Raw genomic sequence first — 17,269 nt, forward strand, 5'->3', positions numbered from 1 at the left:
GTTGGCGGTTCGAATCCCCGCGACAGGGTGAGCTCCCGTTGCTCGGTCCCAGCTCCTGCCAACCTAGCAGTTCGAAAGCACGTCAAAGTGCAAGTAGATAACTAGGTACCGCTCCGGCGGGAAGGTGAACGGCGTTTCCGTGCGCTGCTCTGGTTCGCCAGAAGTGGCTCAGTCCTGCTGGCCACATGACCCGGAAGCTGTAGGCCGGCTCCCTCGGCCAGTAAAGCGAGATGAGCGCCGCAACCCCAGAGTCGGCCACGACTGGACCTAACGGTCAGGAGTCCCCTTTACCTTTAAATTAATCCAAGAATCTTGAACTACAGAAATCTTTCTCCATTACCTGTTTACCACTTCACGGTTTATATCAGTGAACGAAATGGAGAATTTTGTAGTCGGGTGTAATTCCTAAGCTGTTCTAGCTGCCTGCGAGTTACCTTACAAATGCGGTATTTTACCTTGCATTCTGTATCAGTTGCAAGAGCTTCCACAATCTTGGGCGGGCAGGTTGTTGAAAAGCACGATGAAACTCTGGAAAAGAACCTTGAGCTTTGTGCAGCGACGGCCAACACAGCCTTTAAAGCAGGGTTTTCCTAAGCTGGGGGGCTCTCCCGCTGTTGTCGGACTACAACTCCCATCGTCCAGCGGTCGGGGATGATGGGAGTTGTAGTCCGACAACAATGGGAGAGCCCCCCAGCTTGGGAAAACCCTGCTTTAAAAGCAACAAGGGTCATGCGCCGGCAGCCGTCTGTCCCCACAGTCACTACAGGATTTACTACGCCACAATACATGTGTCAATTTGTACGAAGGCGGCGCATGAGTCTCAGCCGGCCAAGTGGGGCTGGTGCCGTGCATCGATGCCTTTTTCCGAACCCCCCTTTTCGCACCTGCCCCGAGCATAGATTGCAGGATAGTACAGTGGTACCTCGGGTTAAGTACTTAATTCGTTCCGGAGGTCCGTTCTTAACCTGAAACTGTTCTTAAACTGAAGCACCACTTTAGCTAACGGGGCCTCCTGCTGCTGCCGCGCTGCCGGAGCACGATTTCTGTTCTCATCCTGAAGCAAAGTTCTTAACCCGAGGTACTATTTCTGGATTAGCGGAGTCTGTAACCTGAAGCGTATGTAATCCGAGGTACCATTGTAATACCAGCCAGAAACCGTTTTGTTTTGCTCTTCCAGTAACTCCTTTCTCTTTCCATTTTTTTGTCCCCCTCCTGCAGTAACTTCTATGCAAAGCCCCCAACCAACCCCAAGAAACGAATCGTCCTTCTTGCCACCAGTCGCGGGGTCCCCTCTCGCCCAGCCCTGCTGCCTGCCGCTCAGCTGGGACGGGGAGCAGGGGCATCGTCGCACCTCCTGGATCCCGACCCGGCCCTGGAGAAGACAGGAAGAATAACCTCCATCAACCGCGTCTCGTTCTCTCCCTCCTCTCCCCCCTCAAGATGCGAATTTATATCCATCCGAGCAACGACCTGTAAACAGCTCCTCCTCCTTGGGGGGGGGCATGTATCAAGCTGGGTAAGGGCCCCTTAATTCTGGGTAGTGACCAATTTATACATATATATATCCCCCCCTCAAAGTGCACTATATTGTAGCTACCTGTCTGTATGTGATACTGTGAACTTCCTCTCTGTTTTATTTTAAAATCATGTATTTATTTTTTCCGTCCTTGCACAGAATTGTAGCACTGTCGTGCTTTTTTTTCTTTTTTAAAGAATTATTATTAAGGAACAGTTTACTGCACTTTTGGGGGCGCGAAGGAGAGGGGGGCGGCATTGTGAACCTGCACGGTTGGTCACCCGGGTGGCCGCAAACCCCCCCCCCCTTGATTCCCCGGGAAATGGGAAACGGCTTTCCGCTCAGAAAGTGGGGAAATCAAGGAGCCCCCAAGGAACTCGGCGTGGTCAGAAATACTGCTGTGCCAGGGTTGGCAAGGCTGTCTCCGTGGACGTGGCGCAGAAGCAGTCATTTTGGCTCCCGTGAGCCATTCATTTCAACATTGAGCATTTTGTGTGTGTGTTTGTGTGTCAGTTTTGGGCCCTTCTCCCCCAAAATCCGCAGGGGCTCTTCAGCGCGCGAGTCTTTTAAGCGAAGCATCTGCGCACAGCTGGCCCAGCCCAGAGATTTCGACGAGGCGGCGTCTTGCCTGGCGGTGAGGTTGAGAGACGGCCCTCTCCTCTCCTTTCCTCTTGCCATGTTGATCTGCGTTCCTGAAAGAAGTGTGAGAAACAAGTCCCTTGTTCCGGTGGCCAAAGGCAGCTGGCTTTCACCGAAGCTTTGGGTGGCGTTTTTGGACGGCTCCACGTCGCATCGACTTTGGAGGACCTTTCAGCCCGCAGGAGAAGGTTATCCTCGCAGGATGCAACAGGCAGAGGGAAGAGCTGTCTGGCGAGGCTTTGCAAGCGAGGCAGGCGCTTTTTTTCTCTTTAAAAATTCTCCATCCTAACAGTTTCCGCCCACCTGGTCTTTGGGACAGAACCGGTTTGAGCGTCTCGTACGCTGCTCTTCGCAACCGAGACCCAGGTAGCACGAATCGCGGTTCCTTTGAGAGGAGGCCTGCCGCGTGCCGGAACGGCAGGCAGTGTTACAAATCCAGCCCTCCTGACATTTTGGGCTGCGGCTGCCATCAGCCCCCCGGCCAGCCAGCTGGCGGGAGTTGCAGTTCAAAGCTTCTTGGAGGTTTTTCAAAGGCTCCCCCAGGCACGTCGCTGAAAAGACGGCGAAGGCGAGATATTTCCACAGCCGAAGCTGCGTTAGCTTGCCTGTGCGTACGCTCGCTCGCTCGCCGTCTGTTTTGTTTGCACAGACAAATGTCCTCTTGGGGAAGCAGTTTCCTTAAATAGCCCTTGAGAAGCGAAAGGTCTTGTCCCTCTCAGCGCAGCCTTCAAGAGAAAGCCCGGCCGTGCCTCTCCCCGTGGCAGAGCCTCAAATCTGCCTTTGAAACACAGAAAAGCTCTCCTTTCCCTTCCTGGGCGTCCTAGCCATCTGCCTCCACGAGAGATCCAGAATCGGAGGGATCCTTTCTTTGACTTAAGGGGAGAGATCTCTCCTTCCTTGTCAAAGAAACCTGCCACCAACTTCTAGAGTCGTTTGGCTTTGCAGTTCAACGACAGGAACATATTTAGGGTGTCTGAGAGCCGGTTGCAAAGCTCTGTGAACCTTTGGCGTTACTCCTGGTGAGCGGACTTGATTCCTTCGCCCGCCTTTCCTGCTCACTCTTTCCTCCCGTCTCCATCTTGACAATCCGCCTTCAAAAACCTCTCCGTGGAAGCTCTCGCCAGCTTGGAGCCCTGCCCCACGTCGCGGGCGATAGGAGCTGTAGTCCGAGCTGCCTGGGGGCGCCCGGTTGGCCGAGTCTGTCCCGGCTGCCATTTCCTGACGCCTGCTTGTGCTGTGTTCGCCACCACCCTTTTAAATTTCCCCGCCACCCCAAAACAGCTAAGCCCACCCTTTCAGAGCGGGGAGCTACTCCTTCCCACCCATTTCAGCAGGAAAGACAAAATTGGTGCTGTTGGCCAGCAGGGAGCGACATCGGACATCTTTTCTTAGAAGTCTACATTAGACCCGTGGGGTGTGCGTGTCTCTATGTACATTATAAATATATATATATTTATATCTCTCCCGGTTTTATTTCGTTTTGCAACGTGTTTTTGGAACTTGAGCGCTCACCCCCGTTTTGACGCGCTTTGTACAGAAGGGGGCGCGCAGGATTTTGGGGAAGGGGGGCAGAAATCCTGCAGGGCGTGCTCTAGGTCGATGGTCACATATCACCTCTTCTGTTTGGGATTTCTCCCCGCCCGCCCCCTCCCAGAAGTGTAAATCGCTGTCTTGACGATGAACCATTGTAGTTTTGCTGTAAAACCAGAGGCGGTTTCCTTTCTCTCTCGATATATATATATATATATATGCGTATATCTACGAATGCATCCCAACAGAAAAAAATTCCTCTCTCTCTCTTGATTTTTAAAGAAAGATTTATCTCCTACCCCTCCGCCCTTTGTAAATAAGCTGTGGGGGTTTTTTTTTCCGAAGTGTGTGATGAATTCATCCTCCATCCTTTCTATAGACCATGTGGCTCCCATGTGGAAGATGCAAAACTTCTTGTATTGGGGGTAGGGAAGCAAAATCCTGTTTTTTTTTTAAAAAGGGGAGGAATGTAACCTCATCCTACAAAACAGGACAGCCTTTCCTACTGTTACATCAGGTTCTTTCCTCGGGGGGGAGCATTTATTCCACCTCCCCATATCTCCCCATTTCTTCCTTGGCTGGGAGGGTCTCTCGCGACCCGGCCATGCCCATCGATCCCTTCAGGGACGTACCTCTTTCCCCGTTCAGCCCAAAGGCTTGGGGCGTCGAAGCGTATTTTATTATTTTTATTATTATTATTATTTCAGCTCCTGTCGGGTGTGGGGCCCCCCCGCGCCGTTCGTTTTTAACTGTTGTAATTTATTATTAAAACGCTTTATTTAAGGAGAATTTCGGTGTTTTGGCGTTTTTTTTTAAAAAAGAAAAAGTTCTCTTTCCTGATATAGTAAGTGGACAATCCCATTGTGCTTCCTCCTCCTCCTTCCTGCCCTCCGTTCTTTTGGAAAGAGGCAACACCAAACCAGATTTCTGTATCCAGGCGTAGAACCGTACGGAGACAAGGTGGAATTCTTGTATGCAATGTCGTCCGTCGCTGCCTTCTGGCATTCCATCCCCCCTCCCCCTTTATTTTTGGAAATATCTAATAAAATAGAATGATAAAAGCACTCCTTTGTTGGGTTGTGTGTGTCTTTTGCCTCTCTTTTTCCTTCCCTCCGTTTGGCTGCGATGGAGCTGAGCGTTCTTACATAATCGCTTGTTTCGTTTATAAATTGCTTCCCCGGAGGTTTCCACACTCAAAAAAAAGAAACGAGAGAGAAAACAAATTGGCCTAAACCCTGAAAACCTTTTTATTGGAACTTTGAACAAGGCAAAAGCAATTATCACTCAGAGACTTTACGATGTCGAATTACAACAAGAAGACGCCCTACTCCCGGAGACATATAGATGTTTAAAAGCTTGGCCTAATTTTGCAGCTGCCCCTTACTTAACTAACATCACTAACGAAGCTTATAGATGGGCTTTCTCTAGAGCCCGCTTTGAGACAATGCCCTCAGCAGTGCTGTACGGCAAATTCACGCGGGTACCAATGCATGCGCGTCTCTGCCCCTGTATGTCTAATAAGGTAGAATCTGTCACACACATCCTTCTATTTTGCGAATTTTATAGTGAAGAGCGAGTTCAACTTATTTTGCCGCTTTTATCAAAATTTATACCCCTTCAACATTATTTGGAATCCTCCCCCGAAATTCTACGAAAATACCTTCTGGAAGATTCCTCAAGCTCAATATCATATGAGGTGGCCAAATTTTGCACTTTAGTAATCAGGAAGCGTAAATCTCCTCTGTTGAATGGCACACTGCGAAGTTCCCTTGTGTAATCCTTTTTTCTTTTCTTTTCTGATGTTGTTGTTGATTTCTTTTTGTTTGATCTTGTGGTGTTTAGTGTCACTGGCTTTTGCCGTAATAAAACTTGGAAACTTGGTTGAAACTTGAGAGATAATTAAAAGATTAAGCAGCGCCCTGTGTTGAAATGATCTCATGGGTAAATAAACAGTACAGAGACACTGTAAAGCCAGCAGGGAGATGCGGGAGTCGTTCGCGGAGCATGGCATTAAACTGTGGAACTCTCTGCCACAGTAAGCAGGGAAGGCCAGCTTGGATGGCTTCCAAAAGGGGGTTGGGCAAATGCATGGAAGAGACGGCTTTGGGCGGCATATAGATAATAGAAAATATTAACGTAACATAGCAAAATTGGCTTGCGAGGTGGTGTGTTGTTCGATGAGAGATTGAGTGTTTGGTGGGGGGAGGGAGGGTCGTTTAATTTCATTGTACACAGGTTGCACAATGACAATAAAATTATTATTATTGGGGCGCGGGTGGCGCTGTGGTCTAAACCACAGAGCCTAGGGCTTGCCAATTGGAAGGTTGGCGGTTCGAATCCACGCAATGACAGGGTGAGCTCCCGTTGCTCGGTCCCTGCTCCTGCCCACCTAGCAGTTCAAAAGCACGCCAGTACAAGTAGATAAATAGGTACCGCTCCAGCAGGAAGGTATACGGCATTTCTGTGCGCTGTTCTGGTTCGCCAGAAGCAGCTTAGTCCTGCTGGCCACGTGACCCGGAAGCTGTACGCCGGCTCCCTCGGCCAATAAAGCGAGATGAGCGCCACAACCCCAGAGTCGGCCATGACTGGACCTAATGGTCAGGGGTCCTTTTTTTAATTATTATTTTGAGGAACGGAGCAGCTAATGCATGAACTTTATTAGTATTCAGCTCCCTGGACCAGGGGTCTGGCTCAGTGTAAAGCAGCCTTCATCATCATCATCATCAGTTTATGTACCACCCCTTATCAATAGATCCAAGGGCATTGTACAACGTTAAGAACATGTAATAAAAAATGATTTTAAAAAGCATAACAACAGTCAGAATCCTAGAATTACAGAATCGTGGCGTTGGAAGGGATCCAATGGTCATCTAGTCCAACCCCCTGAACGCTGGAGGAAGTGAGGAACACATAGCAGTAGTCCAAGTGGGAGATAACCAGAGTGTGCACCACTCTGGCCAGACAGTCTGCGGGCAGAGAGGGTCTCATCCTGCGTACCAGATGGAGCTGGTGGGCAGCTGCCCTGTACACAGAACTGACCTGCGCCTCCATGGACGCTGTGGGTCCAAAATGACCCCCAGGCTGTGCACCTGGTCCTTCAGGGACACAGTTACCCCATTCAGGACCAGGGAGTCCTCCACACCTGCCTGCCCAACAAAAACACCACTTCTGCCTTGTCAGGATTCAACCTCAATCCGTTATCCGCCATCCATCATCCAGCCGCCTCCAGACACTCACACAGGACCTTCACTGGTTCCGATTTAAAAGAGAGGTAGATTTGGGTATCAACTGCATATTGATGGACACCCAGTCCAAACCCCCTGATGATCTCTCCCAGTGGCTTCATATAGATATTTAAAAGCATGGGGGAGAGGACGGAGCCCCGAGGCACCCCACAAGTGAGAGCCCAGGAGTCTGAACACTCATCCCCCACAACCACTTTCTGGACACGGCCCGGGAGAAAGGAGCGGAACCGCTGTATACCACGTATACCACATACAGGTAGGTAGCCGTGCTGGTCTGCCGTAGTCGAAACAAAATAAATAAAATTCCTTCCAGTAGCACCTTAAAAGGTAAAGGGACCCCTGACCATTAGGTCCCATCGTGGCCGACTCTGGGGTTGCGGCGCTCATCTCACTTTACTGGCCGAGGGAGCCGGCGTACAGCTTCCGGGTCATGTGGCCAGCAGGACTAAGCCGCTTCTGGCGAACCAGGCAGCGCACAGAAACGCCGTTTACCTTCCCGCCGGGGCAGTACCTATTGATCTACTTGCACTTTGAGGTGCTTTCGAACTGCTAGGTTGGCAGGAGCAGGGACCGAGCAACAGGAGCTCACCCTGTCATTGCGGGGATTCAAACCGCCGACCTTCTGATCGGCAAGTCCTAGGCTCTGTGGTTTAACCCACAGCGCCACCCACGTCCCTAGTAGCACCTTAGAGACCAACTAAGTTTGTTATTGCTAAGGTGCTACTGGAAGGAATTTTTTAATTTAGATATACCAGAGTAAAGGCTGCCAACCCCCTTCGCCCCCCACTTCTGAGCCTGGACTCGCTCTTTCTCTTCAGGGGGCCCGGTGGAAAATGTTTCCTAATCCCCCCAGGATGAGGAAACCACGCTGGCTTGAGTAACGCCTTCCCGGATCCATCCCTTGCGCTGACGAGGAGGAAGGCGAACCACCGACCTCCACTGTTGGGTTAGGCGCCGGTTTAAGCTCTGAGCTACTTCCCTAAAGGAAGGCTACACAAGGCTCCTTTCCCCCCTCCAAAGATCTATTCTCCCGGTCGAATCCTTTCGCCCAGAGATCCCTCGAATACAGATCCCGTTCCTTGAAGATGGCAAAAGCCTCTCGGGCATTCCTCCTCGTGAGAACGCCAAGGTTCCTTCTCGTCCTTCTCCAAGCAGGTAAGATGGGAAGTTTCGGGTGCGTTCGGGTTACAATCTCTCTGCCACCCTGAGGACACTGTCGTCGTCATCTTTGGCGATCCCTCGTAGCCGAGTAAGATTGTCTTCCATGAAAACGGTCTTAACAGTGAGTCCGTAAGGGACTGTGGAGGCCAATTCTGGATCCTCACGTCCTTCCACAGTGGAGATACAGGTTTCCGGGCAGGAGTTGATCCCGGTGAGGGTTTGCCAAGCCTGCCTTCCTCTTAGTACGTTTCTCCCTTGCGTCCTGAGTTCGAGTGTCTTCAAAGCCCACGACACCTTTGGTCAAGGCTGTTCTCCAACTGGAGTGCTCGCAGGCCAGTGTTCCCCAGTTGTCGGTGTTTATACTACATTTTTAAAGATTTCCCTTGTGAGAGTCTTTGAACCTCTCTTGTCGACCACCAGCATTACGCTTTCTATTTTTAAGTTGGGAATAGAGTAGTTGCTTTGTAAGACCATAATCAGGCATCCGCACAACATGACCAGTCCAACGAAGTTGATGTCAAAGAATCATCGCTTTGACACGGGTGATCTTTGCTTCTTCCAATACAGTGGTACCTCAGGTTAAGTACTTAATTCGTTCCAGAGGTCCGTTCTTAACCTGAAACTGTTCTTAACCTGAAGTACCACTTTAGCTAATGGGGCCTCCTCCTGCTGCCGCTCTGCCGGAGCACAATTTCTGTTCTCATCCTGAACCAAATTCTTAACCTGAAACACTATTTCTGGGTTAGCGGAGTCTGTAACCTAAAGCATTTGTAACCTGAAGCATATGTAACCTGAGGTACCACTGTACACTGGCGTTAGTTCGTCTGTCTTCCGAAGTGATGTGCAAAAAATTTTGGAGACACTGTAATAGGCCAGGGGCATGAATGCTTTTATCAGTAAATAGATGCAAAGAAGTTTTTAGATGGTCCCAGTGGTCTCTTCCAACTCTACAGTTCTCTGGCTCCCATCTCCCACCATTCTTCCTCATGTAAAACCACATCAGTTCACATATATCTGCCGCCTTTCGCCATACTGCTGTTTCAGTTTAATCTGAAGCAACACTTTGGTTTTTCTTTCTCTGCTACGTGTGAGGGGTAGGGAAAGGAGACCCAACAAATTCACAGAGATTACTCTGGCTCTGTACAATGGTACCTCGGGTTACAGACACTTCAGGTTACAGACTCCGCTAACCCAGAAATAGTACCTCAGGTTAAGAAATTTGCTTCAGGATGAGAACAGAAATCGCGCAGCAACAGCCGGAGGCCCCATTAGCTATAGTGGTACCTCAGGTTAAGAACAGTTTCAGGTTGAGAACGGACCTCCGGAATGAATTAAGTTCTTAACCAGAGGTACCACTGTATTGATGTATATACATTGATAGGGAGCCTTCATAGAATCTACGTAAGAATTTGAAGGGACCACAAGAGTCATCTAGTCCAACCCAAAGCAATGCAGTAATCATCACCATCATCATCATCTATTACTTACACCCCACCCATCTGGCCGGGCCTCCCCAGCCACTCTGAGTGGCTTCCAACAGGATATTAAAAACACAATAAAACATCAAACATTAAAAGCTTCCCTAAACAGGGCTGCCTTCAGATGTCTTCTAAAAGTCAGATAGTTGTTGTTCTCTTTAACATCTGGTGGGAGGGCGTTCCACAGGGTGGGCGCCACCACCGAGAAGGCCCTCTGCCTGGTTCCCTGTAACCTCACTTCTCGCAGGGAGGGAATCGCCAGAAGGCCCTCGGGAGATGGACCCAGGTGTCCGGGATGGACGATAGGAGTGGAGACGCTCCTTCAGGGATACTGGACCGAGGCTGTTTAGGGCTTTAAAGGTCAACACAAACACTTTGAATTGTGCTCGGAAACGTACTGGGAGCCAATGTAGGTCTTTCAGGACCGGGGTTATATGGTCTTGGCGGCCGCTCCCAGTCCCCAGTTTAGTTGCCGCATTCTGGATTAGCTGTAGTTTCCGGGTCACCTTCAAAGGTAGCCCCACGTAGAGTGCATTGCAGTAGTCCAAGCGGGAGATAACCAGAGCATGCACCACTCTGGTGAGACAGTCTACGGGCAGGGAGGGTCTCATCCTGCGTACCAAATGGAGCTGCCCTGGACACAGAATTGACCTGCGCCTCCATGGACAGCTGTGAGTCCAAAATGACTCCCAGGCTGCGCGCCTGGTCCTTCAGGGGCACAGTGACCCCATTCAGGACCAGGGAGTCCCCCACACCTGCCCGCCCCCTGTCCCCCAGAAACAGCACTTCTGTCAGGATTCGACCTCAATCCATTAGCCGCTCTCAATCCTCCAACACAAGGAAGTCTTTCTCTTTTCATATCTGTCGGAGTTGAAAATCCCTGCTCACAACACGCCGTGGAGAACCATAGAAGAACAGCCTTGCTGTCATTTTGAAAGCATACCTATCCATTACTCTGCAAATAAAATAATATCCTTTGGGGCCTAAACTATTCCATACTCCGCTGAAACTGCATACAGTCGTACCTCTGATCCCAAATTCCTTGGGACTCAGATATTTCGGATCCCGAACACCACAAACCCAGAAGTGAGTGTTTCGGTTCGCGAACGTTCTTTGGAACCTAAACGTCTGGTTCCGAAGCTTCCGATTGGCTGCGGGAGCTTCCTGCAGCCAATTGGAAGCTGCGCTTTGGTTTCCGAACGTTTTGGAAGTCGAACGGACTTCCGGAACGGATTCTGTTCGACTTCCGAGCTCTGACTGTAAATGTTCCTTTTGTTGTCTCCCGACGCAACTTTGGAGAACTGCTTTTAAATAGTTCTGCTGCAACCTGCCGGACGTTTTCTGACCCAATTCATCCGATGGCCTTTTCTCGCACAGGTCTCTGGTTCTTCGCCCCTAGCGCTTGGGGGGGCTGGGTTATCGGGGGCAAGGAAATTGTGCCCCATTCCCAGCCCTTCATGGCCTCCATCCAGGTGAATGGGGCGCACGTCTGCGGTGGGTTCTTGGTGCGGCGAAGGTGGGTCATGACGGCGGCTCACTGCCTGATGCCCAGGTAAGTTGAAACCAGGGTGGATAAAAATCAATGATCCTGTTTTTTAAAAATCGAAACAAATCTGATTTTCTTACAAATCTGATTTTCTTATTTAAATCAGATTTTCTGGATTTAAATCGGATTTTTAAAATAAAATGCCGGGGGGGGGGATCTTTCTAAAGATAGTTTTCTATTTAAGTTACATTATAGTCCAAATGCTAAAGTAAAAGGGACCCCTGACCATTAGGTCCAGTCGTGACCGACTCTGGGGTTGCGGCGCTCATCTCGCTTTATTGGCCGAGGGAGTCGGCGTACAGCTTCCGGGTCATGTGGCCAGCAGGACTGAGCCGCTTCTGGCGAACCAGAGCAGTGCACGGAAACGCCGTTTACCTTCCCACTGGAGCGGTACCTATTTATCTACTTGCACTTTGAGGTGCTTTCGAACTGCTAGGTTGGCAGGAGCAGGGACCGAGCAATGGGAGCTCACCCCGTCACGGGGATTTGAACCGCCAACCTTCCGATCGGCAAGTCCTAGGCTCTGTGGTTTAACCCACAGCGCCACCCGCGCCCCTTCCTAGTCCAAAGGCTATTCATCAGGAAATAAGGATTTGTTTTAAGTTTTTCATGTGTTGTTCAAATCCACCACTCAGCCACAATCCTCGCTGGGTGACGTTGAGGGGGCCATTCACTGCTTTTCTAAGATTAAAAACTCAGCAATAAACCAAGGACAGATTCGATCGTACGTCCACATCCTACATGTCTGGTTGGACTCGTCTAAACAGGAACATTTTTCACAGGGACTGAAAGAACGACAGCGGAGGCACCTGCTCAAGTTCAAGTGGCAGGGAGTTCCAGAGTTTAGGTGCTGCCAGATTAAAAGATCAATTTCTTACGAATGTGCAATGGCTATTGTGCAGCAACTGGGCCAGTAAGACAGATAGCTGCCTGTCTGGGCTGTTCCCGCTGAGTGGATTTTCCTGCCTTCCCTTACTGTGTCTGCTTGCTGTTTTTTTAATTAAATTTTATTTAACATAATTATTACAAAATACAAGCGAAATACTGCAAATACATACATACATATATATTTCACATAAGCACAGACATATAAAAAAGAACAAAAAAGAAATAAGGAAGAAAAGAAAAAATAAGAAGAAAAGTTGGAAGAAGAAGAAGAAGAAAAGTTGGAAGAATTTCTTCCAAATTTATTCTACAAATATCTCAATAATACAATTCCATTGATTGACTTCCATCGCTTACGCTGCACTTCCTATATACATTTTAAGCAAAATTGTATCCGTTATTCCGTAGTTTCCCCACACAATCTCATACAAATATTATTATCAATGAGGTTTCCTAAATTTATTCTAAACACAACCAATTGTTGTTGTTGAGTCGTTTAGTCGTGTCCGCCTCTTCGTGACCCCCTGGACCAGAGCACGCCAGGCCCTCCTGTCTTTCACTGCCTCCCGCAGTTTGGTCAAACTCATGCTGGTAGCTTTGAGAACACTGTCCCACCATCTCATCCTCTGTCATCCCCTTCTTCTTGCGCCCTCCATCTTTCCCAACATCAGGGTCTTTTCCAGGGAGTCTTCTCTTCTCCTGAGGTGGCCAATGTCTTGGAGCCTCAGCTTCAGGATTTGTCCTTCCAGTGAGCACTCAGGGCTGATTTCCTTCCGAATGGAGAGGTTTGATCTTCTTGCAGTCCATGGGACTCTCAAGAGTCTCCTCCAGCACCAGAATTCAAAAGCATCCATTCTTCGGCGATCAGCCTTCTTTATGGTCCAGCTCTCACTTCCATACATCACTGCTGGGAAAACCATAGCTTTTACTATACGGACCTTTGTTGGCAAGGTGATGTCTCTGCTTTTTAAGATGCTATCTAGGTTTGTCATTGCTTCTGGGTTATACTTTTTGGTTTTTGTCTGATCAAATCAGTCAGTATCTGCTGCTTTTTAACCGTGCTTTCCAAACTGAAACTCCAGGCGATCGCCGTCTGTCCGCATCGTGCTTGGCGCCCACTCCCTCGTGGCCCCCGAGGCCTCGCAGCAGATTTTCGGGGTGCAAGAATCCATCGCTCACCCACTTTACAACTCTGGAACCGTGACGAACGACATCCGCTTGCTCAAAGTGAGTGGGGCAGGGGAAGTTCTGGCTAAATACGTCCTGCTCTATAAAGTACCTTACTGGGGGGGTACCTTTTTAACCCTGGGTGCTGCAATCCCTCCTGAGCAATTTTTCGGGGGCCGGTTGACAGCGGGGGACAGGGCCACAGGTAAAATTGGGGTGGGTCAAGGGTTGCAAAATCAACCTTTGCTCAGCAGGCTAGCTGTAGGAATGGATTCAGACCCTGGGGGGGGGGGGAAATATATTGTCCAGTTACAGTGGTATCTCGGGTTAAGAACTTAATTTGTTCCGGAGGTCGTGTGGCCAGCAGGACTAAGCCATTTCTGGCGAAACCAGAGCAGCGCGCGGAAACGCCGTTTACCTTCCCGCCGGAGCGGTACCTATTTATCTACTTGCACTTTGAGGTGCTTTCGAACTGCTATGTGGGCAGGAGCAGGGACCGAGCAACGGGAGCTCACCCCATTGCGGGGATTCGAACTGCCGACCTTCCAATCGGCAAACCCAAGGCTCAGTGGTTTAGACCACAGCGCCACCCGCGAATAGAGGACCTCAAAACAATTTTGAGTCAGAGTTGTCCTTGCTTAAATACCCCGTTCTGCCGCTAGAGGGAGACAAAGTTTAACCCCAGTACTAAACATGTCCCCTGATTCACCTTGCAGCTGAACGGCTCGGCCGTCTTCAATCACGCTGTTCAACGTGTCAGGATCCCGCGAGCCAACACCGACCCCTGCCCGGGAGTCATGTGTCACGTGACGGGCTGGGGGGACACCTCCAATTTTGGGACGATCCCCACCATACTGATGGAGGCCAACACAACCATTGTCGACCGGAAAGCATGCAACGTATCGTGGGCTGGCCAAATCCACCGCTGCATGATCTGCGCCGCAAACACCGACCCCAGTCTCCGGGGATTTTGCTCGGTGAGTGCTATTTTTTTTTGGGGGGGTGCCCAAATTTTCTGAACCAGAAACCCCGGCGCCTTCTTGGATTCCGAATGCCAGGTTTTTATTTATTTCGTTTCTGCAAAAGATTTCTTTATATAATCTATATATAAAACAGAGAGAGAGAGAGAGAGCGTCTGCTAACGACAGCTCAAAATAAAAATATGAAAAGCGAAACCATATACAGTGGTACCTTGGTTCTCCAACTTAATATGTTCCAGAAGTCCGTTCCAAAACCAAAGCGTTCCAAAACCAAGGTGCCCTGCTTTCCCATAGAAAGTAAGCCAAAACGGATTAATCCGTTCCAGACTTTTAAAAACAACCCCTGAAACAGCAATTTAACATGGATTTTACGCTCTAATGAGACCATTGATCCATGAAATGAAAGCAATAATCAATGATGACAAAAAATCAAATTATTATTTTTTTCTTACCTGCGCTGATGATGGTCGCTGTTTGGATTGGGGGCTTTTATCCATTTCCGCAATCACACAAACAATCAATGAGTAGCTAAACTGGGTTCCAAACAGTCACAAAAGCAAATTAACCAAAAAAGCCTCAGAAACAAAAAGGCAAAATAAATAGCAAAAACGAAAGCGCCAAACTTAATCCATTCTGGAAGTCCGTTTGACTTCTGAAATGTTCGAAAACCAAGGCGCAGCTTGTTTCCATGCGCTCTGGTTTCTGTCACGGCGTCCCGTTGCGCCAGAAGCGGTTTAGTCCTGCTGGCCACATGACCCGGAAAGCTGTCTGCGGACAAATGCCGGCTCCCTCGGCCTGAAAGCGAGATGAGCGCTGCAACCCCGTAGTCGCCTTTGACTGGACTTAACCGTCCAGTGGTCCTTTACCTTACCTTTATATATTACCCCATATTTTTCGCTCTATAAGACTCACCAGACCACAAGATGCACCTAGTTTTTGGAAGAGGAAAACAAGAAAAAAAATATTCTGAATCCCAGAAGCCAGAACAGCAAGAGGGATCGCTGCGCAGTGAAAGCAGCAATCCCTCTTGCTGTTCTGGCTTTTGGGATAGCTGCGCAGCCTGCATTTGCTCCATAAGACACACACACATTTCCCCTTACTTTTTAGGAGGGAAAAAGTGAATCTTATAGAGCAAAAAATACGGTATTTTATATATGTTGGAAGCCACACAGAGATGAGTGCTGCAACCCCAAAGTCGCCTTTGACTGGACTTAACCGTCATGAAGTCCTTTACCTTTACCTTCAGAGTGGGTATCTTTGACACTGACCTTTGTCTCCCTCGCATGCCAGGGCGACTCAGGCGGACCCCTGCTTTGCGGTTCCAGAGTCCACGGGATCGTCTCTTTCAACGGACGCCGTTGCGGAGACCGCCGGTTCCCGGACGTCTACACTCGCATCTCCAAATACATCGCCTGGATCCGTTACGTACTACAGACGTTTTGAATTGGAGCAGCTTGTGTGTGTGTGTGTCTTTGGGGAAGGCCGTGTTGGGGAGAATTTTCTGTCCTCCCCTCAGGAAGGAAGCGATGGAGATGGAATAACAATAGCTTTTTAAAAAATTAAAAAATAAACCCTCCATTTTATAAAAGCAGGAACTGTCGTCCCCATTAGTCTCCACAGTGAGTGTGTGTGTGTGTGAGAGAGAATGGTTATCTGTGTGTGGTTTTGTGGAATAATTTTCTACTCAACAGAGCCGTTTTGACAGCCTCACAAGTCGGTGTGATCTTCTTCCTTGGAGATATTTCATACCCTCCAACATTTCCCTGATGAAAATAGGGACGTCCCGTTCCATAATGATAATTTTACTATTTAGAACCCAAACATCTTACTGGGTTGCCCCAGCCACTCTGGGCGGCTTCCAACTTTTACCTTTACCTTTAAACAAGCTATAGATTAGGGCCCTGCTCTTTTGGGGGCCCCCAAAAAATGTAAAGGAAAAAAACAACTGGATGCACATTTCCAAAATCTAAGATAAAAACCAAATATAATAAGATCTACACCCAGCGACAGTGTTTTGTGTTGTGTAGGCTCCTAGGATGTAAGTCATGGGCCCCGCCTGCTAGCCTGCTCCCTAAAATATCACCAATTTGCTCCTTTCTATATATAGGGTGCCTACATTCTGCATGGACTGGTTGCATGGCCACATGTGCAAATGGCTTGAGATACCTATGAGGTCCATCAGTGACCATATAGCATATATTCAACACAAAAAAACAGCGACCATTTGTTGTTGACAAAGGACAGCTGGACATATGAAGGGCCCCATTACCTTCAGGAGCTGAGGCCCTCGGCAAACCTAAATCTGGCCCTGCCCGTCCCCCACGGGACGGCGGCTCTGGCGGAAAACGCTTTCCTCCCATCGGCCGAAAGCATCTCCCATCTGTTTTGGTTTTGTGGCGTCGTTTTCCAGCCCAGCCCAGGACAACCGGGAACGAGAGCAAAGAGTCGGGCGAGGGCGAGGGAGACGAGTCGACAGGGCACCAAAAACAACACGTCTCCTAATTGTGTCCTGATGGGCCAGCGTTCCTCGCCCCTTTCTCAGGAAAGAGTCGTCTGGAAAGGGGACAGGATGGACCAGTGGTTAGGGACGAGGCCAGGAGGGCTGGGGCGACCTGCCAGGCATGTCATGGTCCCTCAAGGAGTTGCAGGATTGGTTGGGGTTGGAAGAACAACCCCTTGCCCCGAGGAAAAGCTGTCCCCATGTCTGATCTCCTGCACACATACCAAAGGTAAAGGGACCCCTGACCATTAGGTCCAGTCGTGGCCGACTCTGGGGTTGCAGCGCTCATCTCGCTTTACTGGCCAAGGGAGCCGGCGTACAGCTTCCGGTCATGTGGCCAGCAGGACTAAGCCGCTTTTGGTGAACCGGAGCAGCGCACGGAAACGCCGTTTACCTTCCCGCTGGAGTGGTACCTATTGATCTACTTGCACTTTGACGTGCTTTCGAACTGCTAGGTTGGCAGGAGCAGGGACCGAGCAACAGGAGCTCACCCCGTCGCGGGGATTCGAACCGCCGACCTTCTGATTGGTAAGTCCTAGGCTCTGTGGTTTAACCCACAGCGCCACCCGCGTCCCAGACACATACTAGGTATCACCTAAACACCTTGAGCCAACCTCATCTA

The 17,269-nt window shown here is 49.5% G+C and overlaps 2 protein-coding genes across 8 annotated transcripts in view; both read left to right on the forward strand.

The window, feature by feature from the left end:
- Positions 1 to 1,311, forward strand: part of PIP5K1C (phosphatidylinositol-4-phosphate 5-kinase type 1 gamma) — a 43,990-nt gene extending 42,679 nt beyond the window's left edge. For 6 of the 7 annotated variants that reach the window (XM_053372304.1, XM_053372305.1, XM_053372307.1 and 3 more), the window contains one exon: positions 1,219 to 1,311. In XM_053372304.1, the coding sequence (XP_053228279.1) occupies positions 1,219 to 1,221 (3 nt within the window). In that variant the 3' untranslated portion in view covers positions 1,222 to 1,311. The remainder of the gene's footprint in view (positions 1 to 1,218) is intronic. The other variant, XM_053372311.1, reaches the window with a different exon arrangement.
- A 4,356-nt stretch (positions 1,312 to 5,667) lies between these two features.
- On the forward strand, positions 5,668 to 15,735 carry LOC128405863 (serine protease 57-like). Its single transcript, XM_053372863.1, has 6 exons — positions 5,668 to 5,720; positions 7,951 to 8,085; positions 10,885 to 11,121; positions 13,083 to 13,227; positions 13,884 to 14,144; positions 15,438 to 15,735. Exons 1-6 carry the CDS (start codon positions 5,668 to 5,670, stop codon positions 15,588 to 15,590), a joined length of 984 nt encoding a protein of 327 aa, XP_053228838.1. The 3' UTR covers positions 15,591 to 15,735.
- The last annotated feature ends 1,534 nt before the right edge of the window (positions 15,736 to 17,269 follow it).

This window comes from Podarcis raffonei, chromosome 18, assembly GCF_027172205.1.
Source record: "Podarcis raffonei isolate rPodRaf1 chromosome 18, rPodRaf1.pri, whole genome shotgun sequence".
NCBI lineage: Eukaryota > Metazoa > Chordata > Lepidosauria > Squamata > Lacertidae > Podarcis > Podarcis raffonei.